Source organism: Prionailurus bengalensis, chromosome A3 (assembly GCF_016509475.1).
Source record: "Prionailurus bengalensis isolate Pbe53 chromosome A3, Fcat_Pben_1.1_paternal_pri, whole genome shotgun sequence".
Taxonomy (NCBI): Eukaryota; Metazoa; Chordata; class Mammalia; order Carnivora; family Felidae; genus Prionailurus; species Prionailurus bengalensis.
Window position 1 is genome coordinate 15,770,369 of NC_057354.1, and position 24,066 is coordinate 15,794,434.

General features: G+C 39.7%; 1 protein-coding gene across 1 annotated transcript in view; it reads right to left on the reverse strand.

Moving 5' to 3' along the window:
• Nucleotides 1-24,066, reverse strand: part of STK4 (serine/threonine kinase 4) — a 93,291-nt gene that overhangs the window by 63,258 nt on the left and 5,967 nt on the right. Inside the window, exons 3-7 of the mRNA XM_043602285.1 lie at nucleotides 18,378-18,506; nucleotides 15,557-15,671; nucleotides 8,122-8,286; nucleotides 3,109-3,276; nucleotides 1,603-1,740 (exon numbers count right to left, since the gene is read on the reverse strand). Coding sequence (XP_043458220.1) covers nucleotides 1,603-1,740; nucleotides 3,109-3,276; nucleotides 8,122-8,286; nucleotides 15,557-15,671; nucleotides 18,378-18,506 — 715 coding nt within the window. The remainder of the gene's footprint in view (nucleotides 1-1,602; nucleotides 1,741-3,108; nucleotides 3,277-8,121; nucleotides 8,287-15,556; nucleotides 15,672-18,377; nucleotides 18,507-24,066) is intronic.

The following is a 24,066-nucleotide window of genomic DNA, read 5'->3' on the forward strand; positions in this document are numbered from 1 at the left end:
TGAGGCTATGAAAGTTACATGTGGAAATTCTCTTTGGGGCGTTGCCTGTTGTCTCCCCAACTCATTGTGACACTGTCCCCATCTTTCTCTTTATAACCCATTCTCTATTCCCCAGCACCCATCAGAGGAGATGGTCTCTAACGTCTTTGTAAGAACTTTGTAAGTGCATCTCAGCCTGTGACGGGTTGCAAAAAAGATTTCTTTTCCATAAAACTTCATCAGTACCCCATCCCGGCAGGAAAGAACTTGCCAATGCTTAGAACTAAGGTCCAGCTGATTTGCAAGAATATCATATTTCCTTGTTCTCTCCACTGGGAATATCTATAAGATCATTTCCCTCCTCTTAGCATATACAAATAAGCCTGGTCTGTTATTATTTAACATCACTTTTATGGTAGTGTCCACCCATTCATTTTCCTGGAGTGCCTGAACGGAACGGTTACCATTCTTAAATCTAAGCTCACTTATGGTGCTAGATACAGGTATTCAACTGCTACATTGTGTCTGCAAGTTGAGTCAAACTGGAGCCTCTTTTTATACTGCCACACATTTTATGAATTATTACCTTTATATCTCTCCATTATATCATACACCTTATACTAATCCTTTTTAAATTATGGGAATAAACAGATTGTATTATCTACAAATTTCATTCCAGAAGAGTAGTGAGAGTACTAAAAATACACATATTCGTTATAAAGAGGGGGCACTGGGTCTGCCACGGCTGAAAACCACTGGCCCAGCCCAATAATAACCACAGACATTTGTCACCTCCACGTCATTCTACCTTTAACACATGTGAAACTTCGTTCAAAGTTACACATATCACTTAATCTTCACAAGGAAGGTGAGGTAGGTAGGAGGCAGGTAATTAGTCTCCACTCATAGATAAGAAAACTAAAGCAACAGAGAGGGCACGTCACTTCTCATGGTCATAAAGCTAGTAAACAGGGAGCCACGATTCAAACCTGGACAGTCTGACACCTGAATTCAACCTCCTCAGCACCGAGCAGACTGCCTGCAAACCCCACCCGTCCTGCAAGGCCCACGCACCGAGGCGACCTGCTCCAGGGAAGCAGTTCCGGTACCTCCAGCCCAAAGTCACCTCCTCCTGTCATGAGCTACAAGAGGACCTACCATTAATCTCAGGTCCTTGTCAGAACTGGGTAGACTTGCAGGCACTTGAGCTTTGGAACTAAGAAGGCCCAGATTCTAGTCTCGGCTCTGCTGTTCCCCAGCTGAGTGCCTCTAAATGAGCTAATCTCTCTAAGCTTCCATTCTTTCCCCAGAAAACTGAAATAATACCTTCCCCTCACAGGGGATGTGTGATGATTAAAGGGCACAACATGTGCAAAGCACTCAGCACAATGGCAGTGCTCACTCTCAGTTCCCATCTCTGACCCCGCAGAGCCCACCGTTTTCTGGTATTGTTATCTTGTTCCATGATTTAACATTCTTTTCTACCCAGTTAGAGTCAAAGCTCCTTAGAAGGCAGGGAATGTCTTCTACTTCTTTACCATCTCCACGCAGGTGGGTTAGCAGCACCCTTTGGCCAGCAGGAGAGTGGAACAGAGGGAGGCAGCATCTCAGGGAGCATCATACCTGTAGGAGTTGAGTGGCCGTGGCTCTCTGCTCAGGGCTCTTTACAAGACACTGCTTCACGAAATCCATGAAGTTATCGGACCACAGTTCTGGCTTTCGAAATGTAGGAGGGGGGTTGGTGGGAATCATGAAGATCGCCTAGGTTAAAAAAAAATTGTTTTTGGTAAAATAAAAGTGATGTACTAATTAAAATATGACTAGAGATACATTTAAAGTTTGAAACATTTTCCTCTTCTCCATTGATAAGCCCAACCAAATCCCAGCTGAAGTCTAAGTGTCTCAAAGGAGGAAGTATGACAATTAGAGAAGTTAATATAGCTCTCTCTCCCTCTCCCTCTTTCATATGTATTCCTGTCTCCTCGACCTCCAATATCCAGCAAGCTTTTTGGAGTTTTGTTAACCACTGTATACTGCCTTTCAAAATAAAAAGGCAAGACCTGAGAGCATTTTTACATTTTACAAACTGTTAAGTCTTTTAATAGAAGTACTAAGAAGAGGGAGAGCGGAGTTGGGACGTATGGTGAGAGGACTATGGAACCCCTGAGGAAGGCAGGATCAAGGCCTTTTTTTTTTTTTTAAGTTTTTAAATGTTTATTTTGAGAGAGAGAGAGAGACAGAGCACAAGTGGGAGAGGGGCAGAGAGAAGGGGAGACACAGAATCTGAAGCAGGCTCCAGGCTCCCAGCTGTCAGCACAGAGCCCAACGTGGGGCTCGAACTCACCAACTGTGAGATCACGACCTGAGCTGAAGTTGGACACTTAACCCACTGAGCCACCCAGGCGCCCCAGGCATGATCAAGACCTCTTAACAGTGCTGTGATGAGGGGCCTGGCTGGGAATAGCCTGCAAACCCCTGAGGGTGTCACACTGATAGTTTCGGTGAAGACTGCACCGATGGGCCCTTACTACTCTAGAAGCCCATGGAAGCTGCAAAGGACAGAGCCTCTGATGAGGAGAGTCTGGGGATCTCCAAACCACAACTTACACATGTAAATACCTCTGAGGCTCAGGCAGGAAAAAGACAACAAATCAATCAGGCTGGGTGCTAGGGACATGACATCAAAAAAATAGTTTGCTTTCCTCTTAATATTACTATGAGAAAAACAGAGAAAACACTGTGATAAGGGACAAAGGATACTTGGTGACTAGGGAATCATGGAGACTGATAAAGTAGAAAGCCCATGCCCTGTATAAATGAGGGGACCACCACTCGGTTCCAGTTAATGTTATGTTAAAATACGAGCAACTAAACTATTAAAAAATATACATTGCATTTCTGTGACCTACGTCCTTCCAGACAGCTATCAATACACAACCTCTGGTATGGAGGGGATGGATCACACTTGAACTGATTAGTGACTTGAACTGATTAGTGGAGTCTAGACTGCCACTTATCAATTATATACAATTAATTCATTTACTGTTTGGTACCTAATCAAGTAAGCCATTTAACTTTCTAAAGACGACCAGTAGCTAACCACCCTACTGGTTTTGTCCATCTCCTTACCCTCATTGGATGGATGTCAGCATATGGGGGCTTTCCCTCAGCCATTTCTATAGCTGTTATTCCCAATGACCAGATGTCTGCCACACAGTTGTATCCAATTTCTTGAATCACTTCTGGAGCCATCCAAAATGGTGTTCCTATCACTGTATTTCGTTTGGCCATCGTATCCTAAAACAGAAAAGAATAGAGATCAACACTAAGCATTAAAACTACTGAGAGAAAAAGAGACTTTTCCAACAAGAAATGTCTTATACTTGGAATACATATAAAAACCATACTCAAGGCATGATTGGGCAAGTCACAAAAGAAATTCAAATGAGTTGGAAACATAAAAGATTCTCAATTATTAAAACACACACACAGGGGCGCCTGGGTGGCTTAGTTGGTTAAGCAACTGACCTCGGCTCAGGTCATGATCTGTGTTCGTGAATTTGAGCCCTGCATCAGGCTCTGTGCTGACAGCTCAGAGCCTGGAGCCTGCTTTGAATACTGTGTCTCCCTCTCTCTGTGCCCCTCCCCTGTTCACACTCTGTCTCTCAAAAAATAAACGCTAAAAAAAATTTTTAAAACACACACACAGGTAACCAACCTGGCCCAGTTGGTTAAACGTTGACTCTTGATATCGGCTCAAGTCATGATCTCACAGTTCATGAGATTGAGCCCCACGTCAGCCTCTGTGCTGACCGCGCAGAGCCTGTTTAGGATTCTTTCTCTCCCTTTCTCTCTGCCCCTCCCCACCTTGCACACGTGCTTGCTTTCTCTCTCAATAAATAAACTGTAAAACACACACACACACACACACACACACACACACACACAAACAAAAACACACAAAAAAAACAATCAAGTACTAGAATAAGGTTGACAAACATTTAAAGAAATAATAACCAGTGCTGAAACAGCATAGAAAAACAACAGGCACTGAAATACAGTGTTACCAGGGTATAAATTGGTATAATGTTGTGTAAGCAATTTAGCAATATTTATGAAGTTAAATGTCCATATCCTTCGAGCCGAATCTTTTTCTAAAAATGTATCCTATGTGTAGGTACCCTAAGATACAGGCACAAATGTTGGAGAAATATTTGTAATGGGGGGGGGGGGGGAGAAAATGGAAACAACTCAAAAAGACCACCTAATTAAAAACAATAAATATCCATACAATTTATTAAAAAGGAGACACATATTTCCTGGTATGGAAAATACATTGTAAAGCTAGAAATTTAGATTGCAAAATTATATGTAATATAGCCTTGTTTCTGTAAAAGAAAACTAATGATCACAACAATAAAACAGCAAACAATAATAAATACTGTTGCTATATGGATAGCAAATGAAAAATTTCAACACACACCAAACTATTAGCAACAGTTACATCTAGAAGGTGGAATCATGAAGGAAGGACGAAGAACGCTTACTTTCCATCCCATCTACTTCTGTAACACTCTGATGGTTTACATGAGCGTGCAGTCCGTGTACAATCAAGAAACGAAAGAAAAATCGTGTGTTGTTTATGTACATATGTAATTTTTCTTTCCATGTACATATATTCTATAAAATATAATGTACACATAGAAAAAGTCTCAGTTTGGGGCTTAAAGAAAAATATATGAATGTAGCACACATGGGCAAGTAACTAATCTCATACTTCCCCAGAATGGCCTGGCCTTAATGAAAGAGAACCTTTTTGGGATCCTGCATTTAGGAAGAGAAGGATTTTAAACAGAACTAAATGTGCATCAGGACTTCCCATCACCATCACTCATGTTCCTTCTGAAATGCCTGTGACCTCACTTAGGCTATGCCAGTGAGGAGCAAATGACAGCAGTATTGTTAAATCGATCACACTTTGTGAGTCCTATGCAAAAAACTAGCACAGGAACTAACTTATTGCTTAGTCATTTCCTTTGGTTTGAAACCTAAATTTGCAGTTTTCAAATGGTGGTAGTCAAAGTTGTTTTCAAGGATTATATCCTTGAAATACTCATTATTTAGAAATAAGTATTTGGATATCTAGAAATTTTTTAAAAACTAAAGAGTAATGAGTGGATACTAACCCAGCTTGATCTGTATTACAAAGTTACATTAATGCAGTAGCATAACAAGGGAAAGTATCAAGTCCAGAAACCGACTATGGCAACGTATGTGTATTTATGTGTGTGTACACACAGGCACACATACACACATATACATAAAGCTTGAGATATGATTAAAATGTCATTCCAAACTACCAACCAAAGGACTAAAAAAAGCAGTGGGAGTCTGGCTAGTCATTTCTAACGCTCTACACTTAATTTCCTAACTTATACTTTTCACCAAAGGAAGTTCAAACACGTTGAAAATTTAAATACAAAAACCAAAATCGGTCTGGGTCGGTACTAAAGAAAGTACTAAAAGAAAGTATAGATGGACAGTTCTAGAATGTTGAAGCAGAAAAGGACTCTTAAAGGATGGCATCAAAGGCAGAAAGCATAACATAAAAGGGAGGTGGATTTCCCTATGTAAAATTTGGAAACTTCAGTGCTTAAAGAAAAACCATAATCAAAGTAAAAAGGCAACTAGCAAACTACAAAAACACGTTTCAACATATATAACAAAGGATTCACAATTTTAACAAATATTTGTTTTTAGTTTTGGTTTATCGTTTTTTGTTTTAAAGTTTATTTTGGTTTTTTTTTTTTAACGTTTATTTATTTTTGAAACAGAGAGAGACAGAGCATGAATGGGGGAGGGGCAGAGAGAGAGGGAGACACAGAACCGGAAGCAGGCTCCAGGCTCTGAGCCATCAGCCCAGAGCCCGACGTGGGGCTCGAACTCACGGACCGTGAGATCGTGCCCTGAGCTGAAGTCGGACACTTAACTGACTGAGCCACTCAGGCGCCCCTAAAGTTTGTTTATTTTGAGAGACAGCATGAGCCGGAGAGGGACAGAAAGAGAGAGAGGGAGAGAGAGAATCCCAAGCAGGCTCTCAGCATGGAGTCTGGGTCGCTCATCAGTTAAGTGTCCAACTACAAGATTGAGCCCCGCATCCGGCCCTGTGCTGACAGTGCAGAGCCTGCTTGGGATTCTCTCTCTCTCCCTCTCTGCCTCTCTCTCACTTTCTCTCTCTCTCAAAATAAATAAGCTTAAAAAAATTATTTTAAATAAATTTTTAAAAAAGAACTGAGCTGAGATTAAGAGTCAGATGCCCAACCAACGAGGTCACCCAGGTACCCCTAGCAAATGGATTTTTTTTCATGTTTATTTATTTATTTTGAGAGAGAGCACAAGCAGGGGAGAGGCCGAGAGAGAAGGAGAGAAAGACCCCAATCAGGCTCCACACCTGATTGCACAGCCCAACATGGGACTTGATCCCATGAACTATGAGATCATGACCTGAACCAAACTCAAGTCAGATGCTTAACCAACTGAGCCACCGGGGCCCCCAACCAACAATTAAGATGAAGAGTTAACTTACAAAAGAAGAACTGTAAATGGCCAGTTGTCAAATGTAAAAATAGTTTCAAAATGATTAAAAAGATACAATTTATTTCTCATTCAGTATTGGCAAATATGAAGGAAAATGGACATTTTTAAATTCATTCATTTTTTAATTAACTTATTTATTTATTTATTTATTTATTTATTTATTTATTTATTTATTTTAAGTAGGCTCCATGCCTAATGTGGGGCTTGAACTCACGACCCTAAGATTAAGAGTTGCATGCTCTAGGGGTGCCCGACTTCAGCTCAGGTCGTGATCTCATGGTTCTGTGCTGACAGCTCAGAGCCTGGAGCCTGCTTTGGATTCTGTGTCTCCCTCTCTCTCTGCCCCTCCCCTGCTGGTACTCTGTCTCTCTCTCTCTCAAAAATAAATAAACATTAAAAAAAAAAAAAAGAGTTGCATGCTCCACAGACCGAGCCAGCCAGGAGGCCCGAAAATGGACACATTTATATACTACAGTTGGAAGAATAAATTGTTCCCTAGAAGGACTTTATGTGTTAACAACAAAATCTTTTGAAAGACCCAGAAATCACAATATGGAATAAGTTTCTGATTTTGCTTTTCAAACATCAAAGCAATTTCTGTGCCATTGCAATACCTATTAAACTCCCTAACATAATTCAGGAAGATTTAAAAACAAAAAACAAAACAAGACAAAAAAACCAGAAAACTCGACCTAATACCAGCTCTAAACAAACAAGCAAAAAAAATTTTTTCTGCCGCCCAAGAAAATTGTTTGATGTATAATGTTGTTGCTGCCAATTTTAGTACATATCTGTCCAGAACTGTTTCTGTTTTCCTATATATACTTCATATACACTTAGGTATTTTTCAAAATCAGGTAATTCTACATTTCCTGTTTTGAAACCATGGTTTTTTCATTGCCATACACCGGTGACGTAGGAGGAGAATCAAAAGGCTGTATCCTGGAACCAAACGAAGACTGTTTTCAGTAAAAAAACTGCCAAATGCTTCCTGGTTGACATGATGCTATGTCTTATTCAAGGAAAGCAGTTTGGATTGAATTTTTCTTCCTTTTATAAATATGATGATGAACAGAATTCAAACTTCTACTCTTATCATTTCTTGTTTTAGCTTTTATTTTTATCAAAGTTAAAATCCAGGACCTGAACCCCAGGAAAGGATCTGAAGTAACCTACTAGCTCTTTTGTAATTTTATTGGCACCTTTTATAAACTTTTTATGAATACAATGAAATTAAGTATTGTATTTAAAAAGTACCTACGGGTGCCTGGGTGGCTCAGCCTGTTGAGTATCCAACTTTGGCTCAGGTCATGATCTCACAGCTCATGAGTTTGAGCCCCATGTCAGGCTCTGTGCCGACAGCTCAGAACCTGGAGCCTGCTTTGGACTCTGTCTCCCTCTCTCTCTGCTCCTCCCCCACTAGCACTCTCCCTCTCTCAAAATAAATAAACATTAAAAAAAATTTTTTTTTAAATACCTAAATAACAGGAATTCCTTCTCAGGACAGAGCTGAAAGTTACCAAGACAAGTAACATTTCTACTTACTGTAAGTTGACCCGCTACCCCAAAATCTGCAAGTTTTGCATGTCCTTCTGTATTCAGCAAAATATTTCCTGCCTTGATATCTCGGTGTATTTTTCTCATAAAATGAAGGTATTCCAGTCCCTTTAGTGTTGACTGTAATATTGTAGCTATTTCATCTTCTGTTAACTGGGGGAAAAAAAAAGAATGAAAGGTTAAAATGCCATCAGTTTACATCAAGGGGAAAAATTAGATCGAAGCTCCCATCCTAGAATATAAGATCTTACTCAACCTGTCACAACATTGGACAGCTTGTACCATCTCTCCACTAACCACTTCTAAAGTGGTATTTCCTGTCCCATCTCTCCCCAGACATCAGATTCACATATCTGCCTACACAGCATCTCCAACTGAATACCGAACAAGCCTCATAAACATAACAGTCAAAATCAAATTCTTTATTTATTCCTACCGCCCCCAGGCCTCTCCATACCACCCACCCAACCTGATCTATTCCTCCTAGTCTTCTCTCAGTAAAAGACAGTTTCAATTGCTCTGGACAAAAACCTTGAGGTCGTCCCTAGCTCCTTCCTATCTTCAAAATATATCCAAACATATCCTCTTGTCATCACCCTGGTCCAAGTCAACCGCAAGTCCTGCCTGAATTATTTCCTCAATGGTCTCACTGCTGGTCCTAACTGGTCTCACTGCTTCCGCCCTTGACCCTCAACAACGTATTTTCCACATGGCAGCGTGCCATAATGAGCCTTTTAAAATGCAAGCCAGATCTGCTCAGAACCCTCCAATGGCTTCCTAAGTCACTCAAAATTAAAACCAGTCCTCACCAAAGTCTTCCATGATCTGGTTCCCAGCTACCTTCCTCCTCTACTTACTTTCTACCTTGCTCATTCTGTTTCAGCCACGTACCCTTCCTTGCTATTCTTCAAACACTCAAAGCAAACTTCAACTTCTGGGACTATTCATCTGATGTTCTCTCTACCTACCATGCTCTTCATCCAGGAAGTCAGAAAGGCCTTCCCCAGCTCCCTCCATTCCTAGGTCATTCTCTACCCCTTTATCCTATCTTACCGGTAAATACAGCATTATCCCCAACTGTCGTATTACACGTTATTTGTATACCTACTCTGTGATGTATTTCCTATTAGGAATGTAAACTCCATTTTAAAATGTCTTTGATTTGTTTACTATTATAACCTTAGCACCAAGAAAGGCACGTGACACATAGCAGGTCCTGAAAAAGTATTTGCTGAATGATGATGAATAAATGAAAGCAAGAATGCTGATCGACACAGAAGATCGGCCCAGTCCCATGCTGATGTTGTGCAGATCCAGTGCTAAACAAACACAATCCATCAACAAACTCTCAGTCTCCATTTTAACAACTCACACAAGAAGACAGTAGGCTGTGTGTTGCAACAAACACGGGACTGGGGATTAGGAAGACCTAGTTTTTCCCCATGGCTCTACATTCTAGCTGTGTGACTTAAGCAAGTTCTGGAACCTCCCTTGGTCCCAGTTCCTCAGTCTATAAAACAGGACTATTACCTTTCTTCAAGAATGTCAGGAAAATCAAATGATATAAGGCATGGAAGAATGCACATGGCTTAATAACTACTATGCTATCAATCAATCAACAAATAGTTAATAAGCATCAATTGAGAGCCAGACGCTGCCTGGGGCACCTGGGTGGCTCAGTGAGTTAGGTTTCCGACTTCAGTTCAGGTCATGATCTCACAGTTCGTGGGTTCAAGCCCCGCGTCTGGTTCTCTACTATCAGCACGGGGCCCGCTTCAGATCTTCTGTTCCCGTCCCCACTCTGCCCCTCTCCCGCTCACACACACTCTCTTTCTCAAAAATAAATAAACATTGAAAAAAAAAAAAAAAGAGCCAGACACTGCTAATAAAATTAAAAAAGGCTAACCATTATTAAGCATTTACTCTATGGCAGGCACTGTTTTTGTAATCTCATTAAATCCTTATAAGAATCACATGAAATAGGTACTATCATCATCATCACCATCACCATTTTGTAGATAAAGACACTGAAGCACAAACAAGTCATTTGTTTCAAAGGTCACAAAGCTAACAAGCGACAGAGCTCTCTCACTGCAGCCCAAGCAAACACTATTGGCAAAGGCTGCAAACTAGAGTTTAGGTACCTCCCGTAGCTGAAGAGAACAAAGTGCATGTGACCTGTTTACGGATCACTTATTCTAATGAATTGAGCTAATCAGGTAAGGGAGCAATATAATGTGAGCCACAAATAAAAATTTTAAATTTCTAATAGCCACATTTAAAAAAAAAAAGCAAAATTAATTTTTTTAAGTTTGTTTTTTTAATAATCTCTAACACCTAACATGGGGCTTGAACTCATGACTCCAAGATGAAGAGTCACTCTTCACTCCAACTGGGCCAACCAGGCACCCCCAAATTAACTGTGATAATATATTTTACTTAACCATATTTATCCAAAATATTATCATTTCAACATGTAATCAATATATAAACAATGTAAATTTTTTTTACATTCTTCCTTTTTGTAATAATTCTTCCAAATCTGGTATTTTATACTTACAACACTTCTCAATTCAGACTAACCACATTTAAAATTCTCAGTGACGCCTCTACTACAAAGCTGTCATCATCAAGACAGCATGGTATTGGCACCAAAACAGACACATAGACCAATGGAATAGAATAGAAACCCCAGAACTAGACCCACAAATGTATGGCCAACTCATCTTTGACAAAGCAGGAAAGAACATCCAATGGAAAAAAGACAGCCTCTTTAACAAATGGTGCTGGGAGAACTGGACAGCAACATGCAGAAGGTTGAAACTAGACCACTTTCTCACACCATTCACAAAAATAAACTCAAAATGGATAAAGGACCTAAATGTGAGACAGGAAACCATCAAAACCTTAGAGGAGAAAGCAGGAAAAGACCTCTCTGACCTCAGCCGTAGCAATCTCTTACTCGACACATCCCCAAAGGCAAGGGAATTAAAAGCAAAAGTGAATTACTGGGACCTTATGAAGATAAAAAGCTTCTGCACAGCCAAGGAAACAACCAACAAAACTAAAAGGCAACCAACGGAATGGGAAAAGATATTCGCAAATGACATATCGGACAAAGGGCTAGTATCCAAAATCTATAAAGAGCTCACCAAACTCCACACCCAAAAAACAAATAACCCAGTGAAGAAATGGGCAGAAAACATGAATAGACACTTCTCTAAAGAAGACATCCAGATGGCCAACAGGCACATGAAAAGATGTTCAGCGTCGCTCCTTATCAGGGAAATACAAATCAAAACCACACTCAGGTATCACCTCACGCCAGTCAGAGTGGCCAAAATGAACAAATCAGGAGACTATAGATGCTGGAGAGGATGTGGAGAAACGGGAACCCTCTTGCACTGTTGGTGGGAATGCAAATTGGTACAGCCGCTCTGGAAAGCAGTGTGGAGGTTCCTCAGAAAATTAAAAATAGACCTACCCTATGACCCAGCAATAGCACTGCTAGGAATTTATCCAAGGGATACAGGAGCACTGATGCATAGGGCCACTTGTACCCCAATGTTCATAGCAGCACTCTCAACAATAGCCAAATTATGGAAAGAGCCTAAATGTCCATCAACTGATGAATGGATAAAGAAATTGTGGTTTATATACACAATGGAATATTACGTGGCAATGAGAAAAAATGAAATATGGCCTTTTGTAGCAACGTGGATGGAACTGGAGAGTGTGATGCTAAGTGAAATAAGCCATACAGAGAAAGACAGATACCATATGGTTTCACTCTTATGTGGATCCTGAGAAACTGAACAGGAACCCATGGGGGAGGGGAAGGAAAAAAAAAAAAAAGAGGTTAGAATGGGAGAGAGCCAAAGCATAAGAGACTTAAAAACTGAGAACAAACTGAGGGTTGATGGGGGGTGGGAGGGAGGAGAGGGTGGGTGATGGGTATTGAGGAGGGCACCTTTTGGGATGAGCACTGGGTGTTGTATGGAAACCAATTTGTCAATAAATTTCATAAAAAAAAAAAAGCAAAAAAAAATAAAAAATAAAAAAAATAAAATAAAATTCTCAGTGACCACATGTAGGTAGTGACTATCATACTGGACAAGACAGAGTTAAAACATTTTACAAAATAACATGCTATAATTAAAGATCAGAGCTTAATAGCTAAAAATTACATAAACACAATAAATTAATATTAAAACATCAAATTCACCATCAAATTAGTTTTGGATTTTTTCAAAATACCTGAAACAAAGTAACTTAATGCTGCATATAAGAAAGCTTGGAATCCAATTTTTAATTCAATAAGTTATTCAAGCTTTGGGACTTCTTTATCATATTGCTGGATATTATTCCTACCTAAAGAACTTGCTATTTGATCAGAAAAACACACTAACTCTGAATAATATAAATTAAGAAAAGGATATACTTGTATAGATAATCCAAAAGTTACAACTAAGTTTTATTTTTATTTTTTTAATTATTACTAGTTTAATTCCAGGGTAAACATGATGCTATATTAGTTTCAGGTGTACAATAGATTAGACAGTTCCATACATTACTCTGTGCTCATCAGGGTTAAGTGTCCTCTTAATTCCCATCACCTATTTTACCCATCCCCCCACCTGGCTCCCCTCTGATAACCATCTATTTATTCTCTCTTAACAGAGTCTGTTTCTGGTTTGTTTTTGTTGTTGTTGTTCATTTGCTTTGTTTCTTAAATTCCACATATGAGTGAAATTATATGGTATTTGTCTAACTGGCTTATTTCATTTAGCATTATACACTTTAGATCCATCCATGTTGTGGCAAATGGCAATATTTCATTTTTTTACAGCTAAATAATATTTGTATGTGTACACACACACACACATATCTTCTTTATCCATTCATCTATGATGGACACTTGGGCTGCTTCCATGATTGGACTATTGTAAATAATGCCGCAATAAACACAGGGGTGCATATATCCCTTTGCATTAGTTTTTGTATTCTTTGGGTAAATACCCAGTAGTGTGATTACTGAATTATAGGGTAATTTCAGTTTTAATTTTTTGAGGATACAACTGAGTCTTAAAATATTCCCATCTTGGGGCGCCTGGGTGGCTCGGTTGGTTAAACAGCAGACTCTTGATTTTAGCTCACATCACAATCCTTAGGTCTGTGAGTTCAAGCCCTGTATTGGGCTCTATGCTGACGGTGCAGAGCCTGCTTGGGATTCTCTGTCTCACTCTCGCTCTGTTGCTCCCCTGCTTACTCTCTCTCTCTCAAAATAAGTAAACTTTAAAAATAAATAAATTAAAAATAAGAAAATTAAAAATAAAAACAAATTATTCCTATCTTACATACAGCACCTCACGATTTACAAAGTACTTTCATATATTTAAATTAATTTTCACAATTCTGCAAATATTTAATATAGGTATTATTCCTGTTTCTCTTATTAAAACAAAACAAAACAACAACAACAAAAAAACTAAAGGCTAAGATGTCCCCTGCTTTTACTTTTATCCATTCACAGTCCACACAGAAGCCACGGTTTATCTTCTAAAATGTAAATCAGATGGCTCCTCACTTGCTTAGAAGCTGGCAATGGTTTCCTATGGTACCCCGATAAAAGTCAAACTCATTATCGTTGTGGACAATCCCAACATAATCCAGGCCCGCTCACCTGTCTCACCTCATCTCCTACAGTTCTCCCTCCACTCACAGTGGCCTTCTTTATGTGCCAAACCCGTTCTAGCCTCAGGATCTCTGCATTGCTTATTCCCCTACCTAGAATGTTCTTTTTCTGAGAGAGAAAGAGAAAGAGAGTGCTAATGGGGGAGAGGGGCAGAGGGAGAGAGACAGAATCTTAACCAGGCTCCACATTCAGCACAGAGCCGGACATAGGGGGTTTGATCCCATGACCCAGAGATCATGGCCTGAGCCAAAATCAAGAGTCAGATGCTCAACCAACTGAGCCCCCCAGGCAACCCTCAAGTTTTACTTTAAACGCTACCTCCCTAAGAGGCCTTTCTCAGCTGTCCACTCCCCAAGTGGACCTCCAAGTAGCTCCACTTGTGGAGGTAAACCGTGGCTTCTGTGTGGACTGTGGACCCCAAGTAGCTCCCCAAGCACCCTCCACCAGTCCATTCCTTCAAATAAATTATCACTATCTGGGATTTCTTTTCTAGTTACCATCAGGTGGCTTTTTTGTTGCCCTACAAAAAAATGTACTAGCACAAGAACAGGGTCGTTGTGTTCTTTACTACTGGATGAGCAACTGAACCTGAATTAAACCCACGACTCCTAGCTTTTATTCCAGCAATCACAGTAAGAGCGAATATCTTCCACAGAGATTATTCTCTTTAGTAGGATACAGAAGTTAATTTGTGAACATGCTGGGTAAGAGGAGAAAACCAAATCCTATTTTAAACGTTTAAAATCCATTGCTTGGGGTGCCTGCGTGGCTCAGTCAGTTAAGCATCTGACTTTGGCTCAGGTCATGATTTCATGGTGCAAGTGTTGGAGCCCTACGTTGGGCTCTGTGCTGACAGCTCAGAGCCTAGAGCCTGCTTCAGATTCTGTGTCTCCCTCTCTCTCTCTCTGCCCCTCCCCACCTCATGCTGTGTCCCTCTCTCTCTCTCTCTCAAAAGTAAATAGACGTTAAAAAAAAATTTAAGGGCACCTGGGTGGCTCAGACGGTTAGGCGGCCAACTTCAGCTCAAGTCAAGATCTCAACATTCATGAGCTCAAGCCCACGTCGGGCTCTGTACTGACAGCTCAGACCCTGGAGCTGCTTCGGATTCTGTGTTTCCCTCTCTCTCTGCCCTTCCCTCGCTTGAGCTCTGTCTGTCTCTCTCTCTCTTTCTCTCTCTCAAAAATTAAAAAAACACTAAAAAACATTTTCTCAAAGGGGCACCTGGGTGGCTCAGTCATTTAAGCATCCGACTTCAGCTCAGGTCATGATCTCACAGTTCATGGGTTTAAGCCCTGCATCAAGCTCTGTGCTGACAGCTCAGAGCCTAGAGCCTGCTTCGGATTCTGTGTCTCCCTCTCTCTCTCTGCCCCTCCCCTGCTCACACTCTGTTGTGCTCTCTCTCTCAAGAATGAATAAACATTTAAAATAATTTTTTTTTATTTAGAATAGATAAATAAATAAATAAATAAAATAAAATCCACTGCTTAACCAAGATTTGTTGGCATTGTTTTCCTTCCCAGTATGAAGTAAGCAAGTCATGCTACATATCAGTGGACTGGGCTGATGTCAAAACTGCCACTTTTAGGAGGCATCGGAAAGCAGAGAGGGAACAAATGATGGAAACGGGGCAATCTGACAGTCATCTCTCTTAAAACAACAGTAGGAAAGTTACCACGAATACAAGGCCAGAAACTAGCCCAGATGCATTGTTCCAGAAGGTAAACTTACCGTTTTATTTCGTAATCGAATGATATCAGACACAGAACCAGCCCCACAGTACTCCATAACGATCCACAAGTCTGTGTTCTTAAAATAACTTCCATAATATTTGACTACATGAGGGCTAAAGAGAGAGCAACAATATGAATTAGTGCTACAGCCTTCGATACGTGAAAATTAATTTCTCTGCTCCAAAGATCAATTATTCATATTTCAGGTTAAAATAGACACCCTCTTTATTGATAAAAATATACATAATAAATAATAATAATTTTCCAAATAATAAATAACAAAAGTGAGAAAATGTATGGGTCTGTTAACCTGCATTTCTAGGTGTATAATTCATCCCAGGAAAAGAACTACAGCTATTCAAAAAGAAATAGTTACCATCACAGCAGTATCACAATGAAAATTTAGATACCATCTAAATGTCTAACATTAGGGAGTTTATTAAAGGAATAACAATAGACCCATATAATGGAATAACCACAAATCCAAGGAAAATATTATAGACGAATACTTGATAACATGAGAAGATATCCTGCTTACAAAAAAAAAAAAAAAAAAAAAAGTGCTTACCAAAAAGAAAAAAAGTACAGGTGCAGGTTACATAATAGTAAGAAAAGTGAAACTACAGAAAGAGATTTGAAAGGATATGTACACCAAGTAGTATTTAACAACGATTACTTCTCCAAAGGGAAAAATGATTTTATTTTCTTTTTATTTGCATTTTTCCCAGAAGTCATGTGTACTTTGTAGTAAGAAAAAAAAATAAGTCGCACTACAATCTACTATAAAGAAAAAACCTTCAGAGTCAGACCTGGAATTTTGGTTCTCAGGCTTGAAGATAGCAAGTGAGAAATTTCAGAGAAAAGTCAAACATCCCATTAAAATGAAATACTCTGCCCACTGAGAGCTACCAGCTTTAATTGCCTAGATTGTTATCAGGGCTAGATAATGTTGCATGATAACTGAAGATGCTAAAACCTACTCGGCGTCATTAATGCTCAGAATTTCAAACGCCCCTTTATCCCCGAGAAACATGCCAACGACAAGGACAGCAGGAAACACACACACAAACGCTACTAACGAAGACATGGATGAATAAGTCTCTTAAGGTACCAATCACATCTGCTCTCCCTTCCTTACATTCCTGTAGGATTTACTGCCTTTACAAGGCAAGTAATACCAGCTACTTACTGTTGTAATATGTCCTATACTATTTTGTATCATCGGCTAGATTCTCCCATACATACACAGGCATGTCTGGCATGACATATTTGTCTATAAACTCACAGGGGACAAGAAGTCTGCCCTGTACTTCTCTGTACTCCGTACCATGCTTAGCACAGGATAGGCTCTTCAAAATAACTCTTCTTTAATTAGAGATATTTGCATACTCTGTTTGAAACACAGCTCTTGGGTGGTCTATCAGCAGTGGCAAAGTCCCAACGTGCCAATTGGAAAGAGTTTCCGTACAGTATCTCAGAGCAGAGGAAAAGGAAAATGGCTTTCCGACTACGATCAATCCAGTCAAGTGATACAAAGGGAAGGAGGGAGAAGAGAAAATAACTGCATTCGCAAGTCAGTGAAATCTAAAGGCTCTTGGGCAAATGTCCTCGTAGGCTGCCCCACCTGCCCCAATGCTGAGCTTCAGGAGAACAAATGCAGCCTCCAGTACAAGACACTCTCATTCTCCTTTCATCTCCCTAGAGCTGGCATTGCCTCTAAGTTTGTGTATCTCTGACCTTTTTTTTTTTTAATGTTTATTTATTTTTGAGAGAGAGGGAGAGAGAGAGAGCGCGCGCGAGCAGGGGAGGGGCAGAGATAGAGGGGGACAGAGGATCTGTAGCAGGCTCTGTGCTAACAGCCCGATGTGGGGCTCGAACTCATGAACCATAAGATCATGACCTGAGCTGAAGTTGGACACTTAACAAAATGAACCACCCAGGTGTCTTTCTCTCAAATTTAAACAGTAGTGGGGAGAGGCCCCTGGGTAACTCAGTCGGTTAAGCATCCGACCTTAGCTCAGGTCATGATCGCACAGTCCGTGAGTTCAAGCCCTGTGCTGGACTCTGTGCTGACAGCTCAGAGTCTGGAGCCTGCTTCAGATTCTGTGTCTCCTTCTCTCTCTGCCCCTCCCCAGCTCTGCTCTGTCTCTCTCCCTCAAAAACAAATAAACATTAAAAAAATTTTTTTAAATAAACAGTAGTGGGGAAACCTGCTCCATCACAGAGACCAACCCATGTTGTCACAGAATTTCAGAGCAAACCACGTGCTTTTCTGTGGTTGCTTGGTGGACTGACTTCCTGCTTACAACATTTGACAAATCTTAGTTCCTCAAAAATACAATTCTTAACTACTCTGAGCTTGAAGAATTATTTTTTAAATGTGAAGGAACAGTAATACATAAAAAAAGCATTTTCTTTTTATAGATCTGATATTCCAAGTCTTCTAGAGCTGAAAGTATTTGAATTCTCTCTCCTTAGCTATTTCTGCAGACATGTTTTCTCAATAGGAAGTAAAAGAGATCATTATCAGGGGGGAAAAAAAAGCCAGCACCACTTTCTGCCTCTTTGCCTCCTCTTCCTAGTTTTGAAAGGGGCTTACTGAGAGAAGAAAAAAAAAAATCTATCCAGAATAGAAACCATAAAAGTTTAGCTACTAAAACACATTTTTTCATCAGATTTTTTTTGTCTGAAAGGAACATGCATAGTGATTCCACTAAACTCTCTCTTCTGCAAAATATCTAAGGAAATGCATCTGTAGGTGTTAAACTATAAATAATCCAAAACCATGTCCTCTCCAAAGTAACACCACATGGCTTTACCTGTCGCATTGTTGCATTATAGAGATTTCTTTGATTATCTCCTGCAGGTCTGATTCCACAGGAACTTGCTTAATCGCAACAATCTGACCAGTCTCTTTGTGAATAGCCTTGTACACGCTGCCATAGGACCTATAATTGGGGTAAAGAGAACGTTTGTAAAGGCACAGCAAGACCAGAGATACAAAGTGGTAAAACGCAAGCAACTCATGGTTGTAAATTATACCCCCAATGACTCCAACTGCAAAACTGAAACAGCTAAAGTACTTCAGGGAGGAAAAACAACCTGTTAACTTCACATTTAAATAACTGACCGTATTCATATAAAATAAACACTGTTATAGTAGCTACCATGCCTGATGTCTGTCAGAAGCTGTGCATCATCCCAGTTCATCCACACACACACACACACACACACACACACACACACACACAAAACAAAAAACAAAGAAGGGGTCATTATCCCTATTTTACAGGAAAAATGTGTAAAGGCCCAGAGGTTATAAGACTTGGTCGTCACAAAGGTAAAAAACTAAGTGGTCAGGCCAGGAAGTGAATCTAGGTTTGTGTGAACACAGAGCTCCCAGGGCTCGAACACAGAAACCGACGCCTCTGTGCTCTTGTGTTCACTCCAGTCCCATGAGGTCTTTCCGTCCTTGCTCCTCTCACTCACAATAATACTTAAAACGTTACGGAAACTAATTAAAAATCCCAGGCCCTTCAAAGCCTAGTATCAGATGAATGGAGCACATATAAAGCCATTTACTCATGCCCCCTTACAAAATTATTATCGAAATAAGTAAAAAGTGTATATGTCGATTCAATTTGGGGGTGAAAAGAGCATGGGATTTAGAATCGAAAGACCTAGGATTTGAGCCCTATCCCCCACTACATATTAACCATCATTTACATACACATTAACCTTCTCGTGCCTCAATTTCCTCACCTGTAAAATGACCATACAAACTACAAGACAATTGTGGTGGTCAAATGCCATACCATCATCACCTTGCATGGATTACATTTTTACTGGAAACCTCGACGGCTGTCACTGAAAACACAATGAGTAAGACATCCTTCCTATTTCCCAAACCCACCTGTTTCTTCACACTGTCTTGGTGAAAAAACATCAACATCACAGGGCCACCTGATACAGCAAAGTAGCTGAATACTCTAGCTGCCAAAAGACACTTGGGAACCATTTCAATGTGAAAGTAAATAAAACTTAAAAAAAAAAAAAAGTCTATGCAGAACACACAAAAAATTTCCATTCCATCAGAATCCCTTATATTGTCAAACTAGTACAATAATCCTTAAATGTTACTTTTTTTTTTTTTTTTTTTGCCAGAGAAAGGCAACCATTGACCCTGTGTGGAAGCCTGACTGCTGCTTCTTTTTCCTCACAGTTAAACTTTTGATTCATTAGGGTGGTGAAGGCTTGGTCCCAGGGAATAAAACATGGTGGTCCAAGCACTCAGCATTCCTATTTCTTCTGCTGGTGACTGAAGTAGTAATAAGCACATGACCTAGCTCTGGCCAATGAAATTTGAGGGGAATTCTGTAGAAGGGATTCTGGAAGAGACTTTCTTCCCTGATAAATCAGACGGTAGCACACAACAAGGCCCATTTTTACTCGCCACTTCCTTTCCTACTTTGATTACTATTATATAAGGCATGATGCTGGAAAGTAATGTAGCCATCTTGAAATAGAGAACTACACAAATAGCTAACCCATTATCAAGCCAATCAACCATTCTGGAATCTTTCACCCCAGATTTATTATTACTTAGTTATTAAATGCCCTTATTGGTTAGTCATTGCTAGTTGGGTATACTATTACTTTCATCCAAAGTTATTCTTGATACACTAGGTCCCATATGTATGAAAATGTCTGTATTTCACCTCCTCTTTGGAATCGGTTGTGCTGGATACAGAGTTCGTAGACAATAGCTTTCCCTCAGCACCTTTTCTGCAGTTTTCCAGCTTCTATTGCTGCCAAGAAGTTGGCTACCATTGGATTATCATTTTTCATAGGTAATCTCTCTGTAGTATTCCAGATTTCCTCTTTATCCTTAACATTCTACACTTTTACTATAACTAGGAGTTGATTTATTTGATACTTCATAAGTTTCTTTGATCTGAAGGCACATGTTTTTCTTCAAGTCTGGAAATTCTCAGCCTTATCTATTTCCTATCTTTTCTACTATCTCCTAGAATTCCTACTGGACCCACACTGCACCTCCTCAATCCACATTGCCCTCTTGATTTCTAACACCATGTTTCTCTGTCCTGCATTTTGTGATCAGTCTCATTTCTATCTTTCCATTCACAAATTCATTCAGCTTGTCTAGTTTACCGCTTATCCAAATTATTGGACCTCCTGAACTTCAATCATTATAGTTTTCATTGTCAAGATTCCCAACTTTAATTTTTCATGGAGCTAACTGTTCATGTTCATAACCAGGTGTTCTTCTTTCAAGGATGTTATTCTGTGTCTTCTCTTTTTGAAAATCGAAAACATGTTAAATCCCTTTTGAGATTGCTCCACTATTTCTATTTCCTTGGGTGTGAATTCTCCCATTTGTTAGTTCTGATCATTATTTCATGGCAGATTTCCTTGCAGGAGTTTCCTTTTATCTTGAATAATTTTCCTCTAAACAATGCTAACTGCCATGGCCAGTTCATGATGCCATGGTGGTTTCACGGTTCTTTTAGCCCCATCATCTAGGCTGTACAACTTAAACTTGGTCCCCCGTTAGGAGTTGGGAGTTGTTGCCTCTCTAAGATCCCATACCTGAAAGCGTCTGGGCCCAGTTCCTATTGTCCAACAGGTACCTCCACTTTTTCCCCAGGCCACAGGCAAATGAGACTTTCTAGTGGTGTTTGGGCAAATTTATTTCAACGTTAGCTCATAGATGGGGAGCCTCATCCATCCCACAGCTTCATGTAGGAAGCCCACCTGCAATCTCCTGACAAGGACAAGGCAAGCTTTCCCCACCCCCTTACTATTACATATCTTTTCCATCCCTGGTCCGTAGCTGGCCATGTGTCCTTTTATCTAAACTTTTAATTTTCATTCATTAGTTTTATCTGTTTGAAATGGAAAGAGAGATCTCTGCATGTGCTCACTCAGCAATCTTGACCAGAACACTCTCTATGCCTCCCTATGCTCCCTTGAGAGCAAGGAATACTCCGAGAGTTCATATAACAATTAAGATTCGTGATTTCCACGTACTTCATTTCCAGTAATCTGAAGAGACTTTAGAAGGCTTCAGCAATTGTTCGCACTTTTAGGCCGGTTCCATAAGACCAGATTCCCTACCACAAAACTACAGTGAATTTTAACTGGCAGAGAACAAAAATGGTGGGGAAGTAGGGGTTTCATACAAGCCATACAAGGCAAGGATCAATTTGGAAAAAAACAAATAATACAGTGTCTGAAGCCAAAGTAACTTGATACAAGGCTTAACAATACCACTCACTAGCTATGAAACCATGGGCAAGATGTTTTTGTTACTACCCGCTGATGAAAACTTCAATGAGTCAAGGTGTAAAACTTTTAAGTATAACAGAAGGACAAAAGGTGCTAGGCTGGCACTCAAAACACTTTCCAAGCATGGTCTACTCATTCTGGTCTGGAGCTTTGGCTCTACTCTGCCACAGATCCACAGCGTTTCTTCCATACACAGAAGGACCACGGCCTCCAGAATCCAATACAGTCCATCAGCCAGAGCTCATTTCACAAGACACAAGTCAGTGAGTGTTCACAATCTATTTGTTTTCCAGAGCAATTTAAGGATGGCATGGCAGTTTGTGTTTAGACAGAAAAGGGCAGCTAAGGTCTTCCTTTAGGATTCTGTTAGTTAAATGAAACTTGTTCAGGTTCATTCAGCTATGATGACAGAAATCCAAGCATCTGTGGTGTCACTTAAAAGAACAATACGGTGATAGCACGGGGAGAAAGATCTGAAGCTTTATGCCAATTTTCTTGCTGGTTATATCTCTATAGGGAAATTTCCAAGTTCCTCAATGAAGACATGCATAGGTCTAAAAGACAATTAAAAACAATAGTAATTAGCTTAGTTTTCCCTTACGCTACGTTCCTGATATATTCTCTGTCTGTAGTTTTCTTCTGGTCTTCCCCAAACCCAATCAACCCAAACAGAGCTCCCTTCAAGAACACCTAAATATACTGGAAGAGATAAGATTAACTTTAATTTGACATGGTAAGGTCTGAAAAATGCTTCAGTTGGTAGACATAAAAATAAAATAATCATGGTTGCCACTTATTGAGGACTTACTCTGTGACAAGCACCATACTCAGTACTCAGTACTTTACCCCCATTACCTCATATAATACTTGACTTAACCCAAATGAGGGAGATACTAATGTCTGCACTTTATAGCTGAAGTTTACGAAGCTTCAAAATATTAAATAATTTGCTCAAGCTCACTCGTTTATTGTGACTAAAAAACAGTAGAGCAAGAGTTTTAACGCAGCTCTGATTTCAGAGTCCACACCTTTACGACTGTAACACATTTCGATTAAAACTGAAAGAAACAAGTTACTTACATATTCAGTTATGCCTACCATGTTTACCTTATTCAAAGCATAACCTGTCAGCACTGTTAGATTAAGGGCTTTGGACTCATTTCCTTGAGGAAAAGAGCAAGGATACCAAGCTAAAGCTGAAAAGGGCAGGCAAGAGATGTAGAGGGACTGTCATTTTTCCATACCTTTAAGGATGCCAAGTCAACTTGCAGTCTTCAGATTCATCTTGTACTTGTCTTTTCACAGCACAGCTGGTGTCCCCTTTTACTTCCCTTCTCTGCTTGATGTCTTGTTTGATTCCAAAGAGTATTTCTCCAACTTACAAAGAGATGACTAATGTTTTTTACAAGGAGGCAATCCATGAAAACCTATGCCATGTAATCCACGATCAGGTTTAACATTATTGCTGACCTATATTAGACATAAATAACACTAAACTCCAAAATAAAATATGGAAGACTTGATTTCAAGAAGCACACAGTACTTAAACAGACATTTTTAAAAGCTAATGTTTCAAGTCTTCTATTGAACTAAAAGCACTCTCAAGAGACTGAACACACACACACACACACACACACACACACACACACCTGCTTATTTATGCAGAAACTGTCACTAGAGGATACACAAAAAAACCACTATACTGATTGCTACTGGGTGGCTGAGAGATAGAAGTAGAATGTGGATTTTCCTCATTGTATACACTCCTTTGCTTTTGAATTCTGAATCCTATCAATTGATTACCTATTCAAAAACTAACAACATAATAAAAAATGTCTCTCACATTTTAATATCTGGTCATTACAGAAAAAGAAATAAATAGGTTAAGGGTACAATGAAAAGGATATGTAAAGGTATAAAAAATTATGCTGTAACCTTTATTGCATCATGAAAGTCAATGACAGCCACTATCCACTACTAATTACCATTTCAGCAGTATTTTATAAACCCATTCACATATCTGGGTTTTAAGAAGACAACTCGTTCCCAACCTGGGATTTTCAATCTATTGGAAGTTATAAAGGTAGTCACAGTCCCTGATTTACTATATTTCACAAAGCTACACTAACCAAAATGCTGAATTCCATTTTTTTATTGAAACAAGTTATTGCATGTTGATCAGAAACTATGAACAGCAAA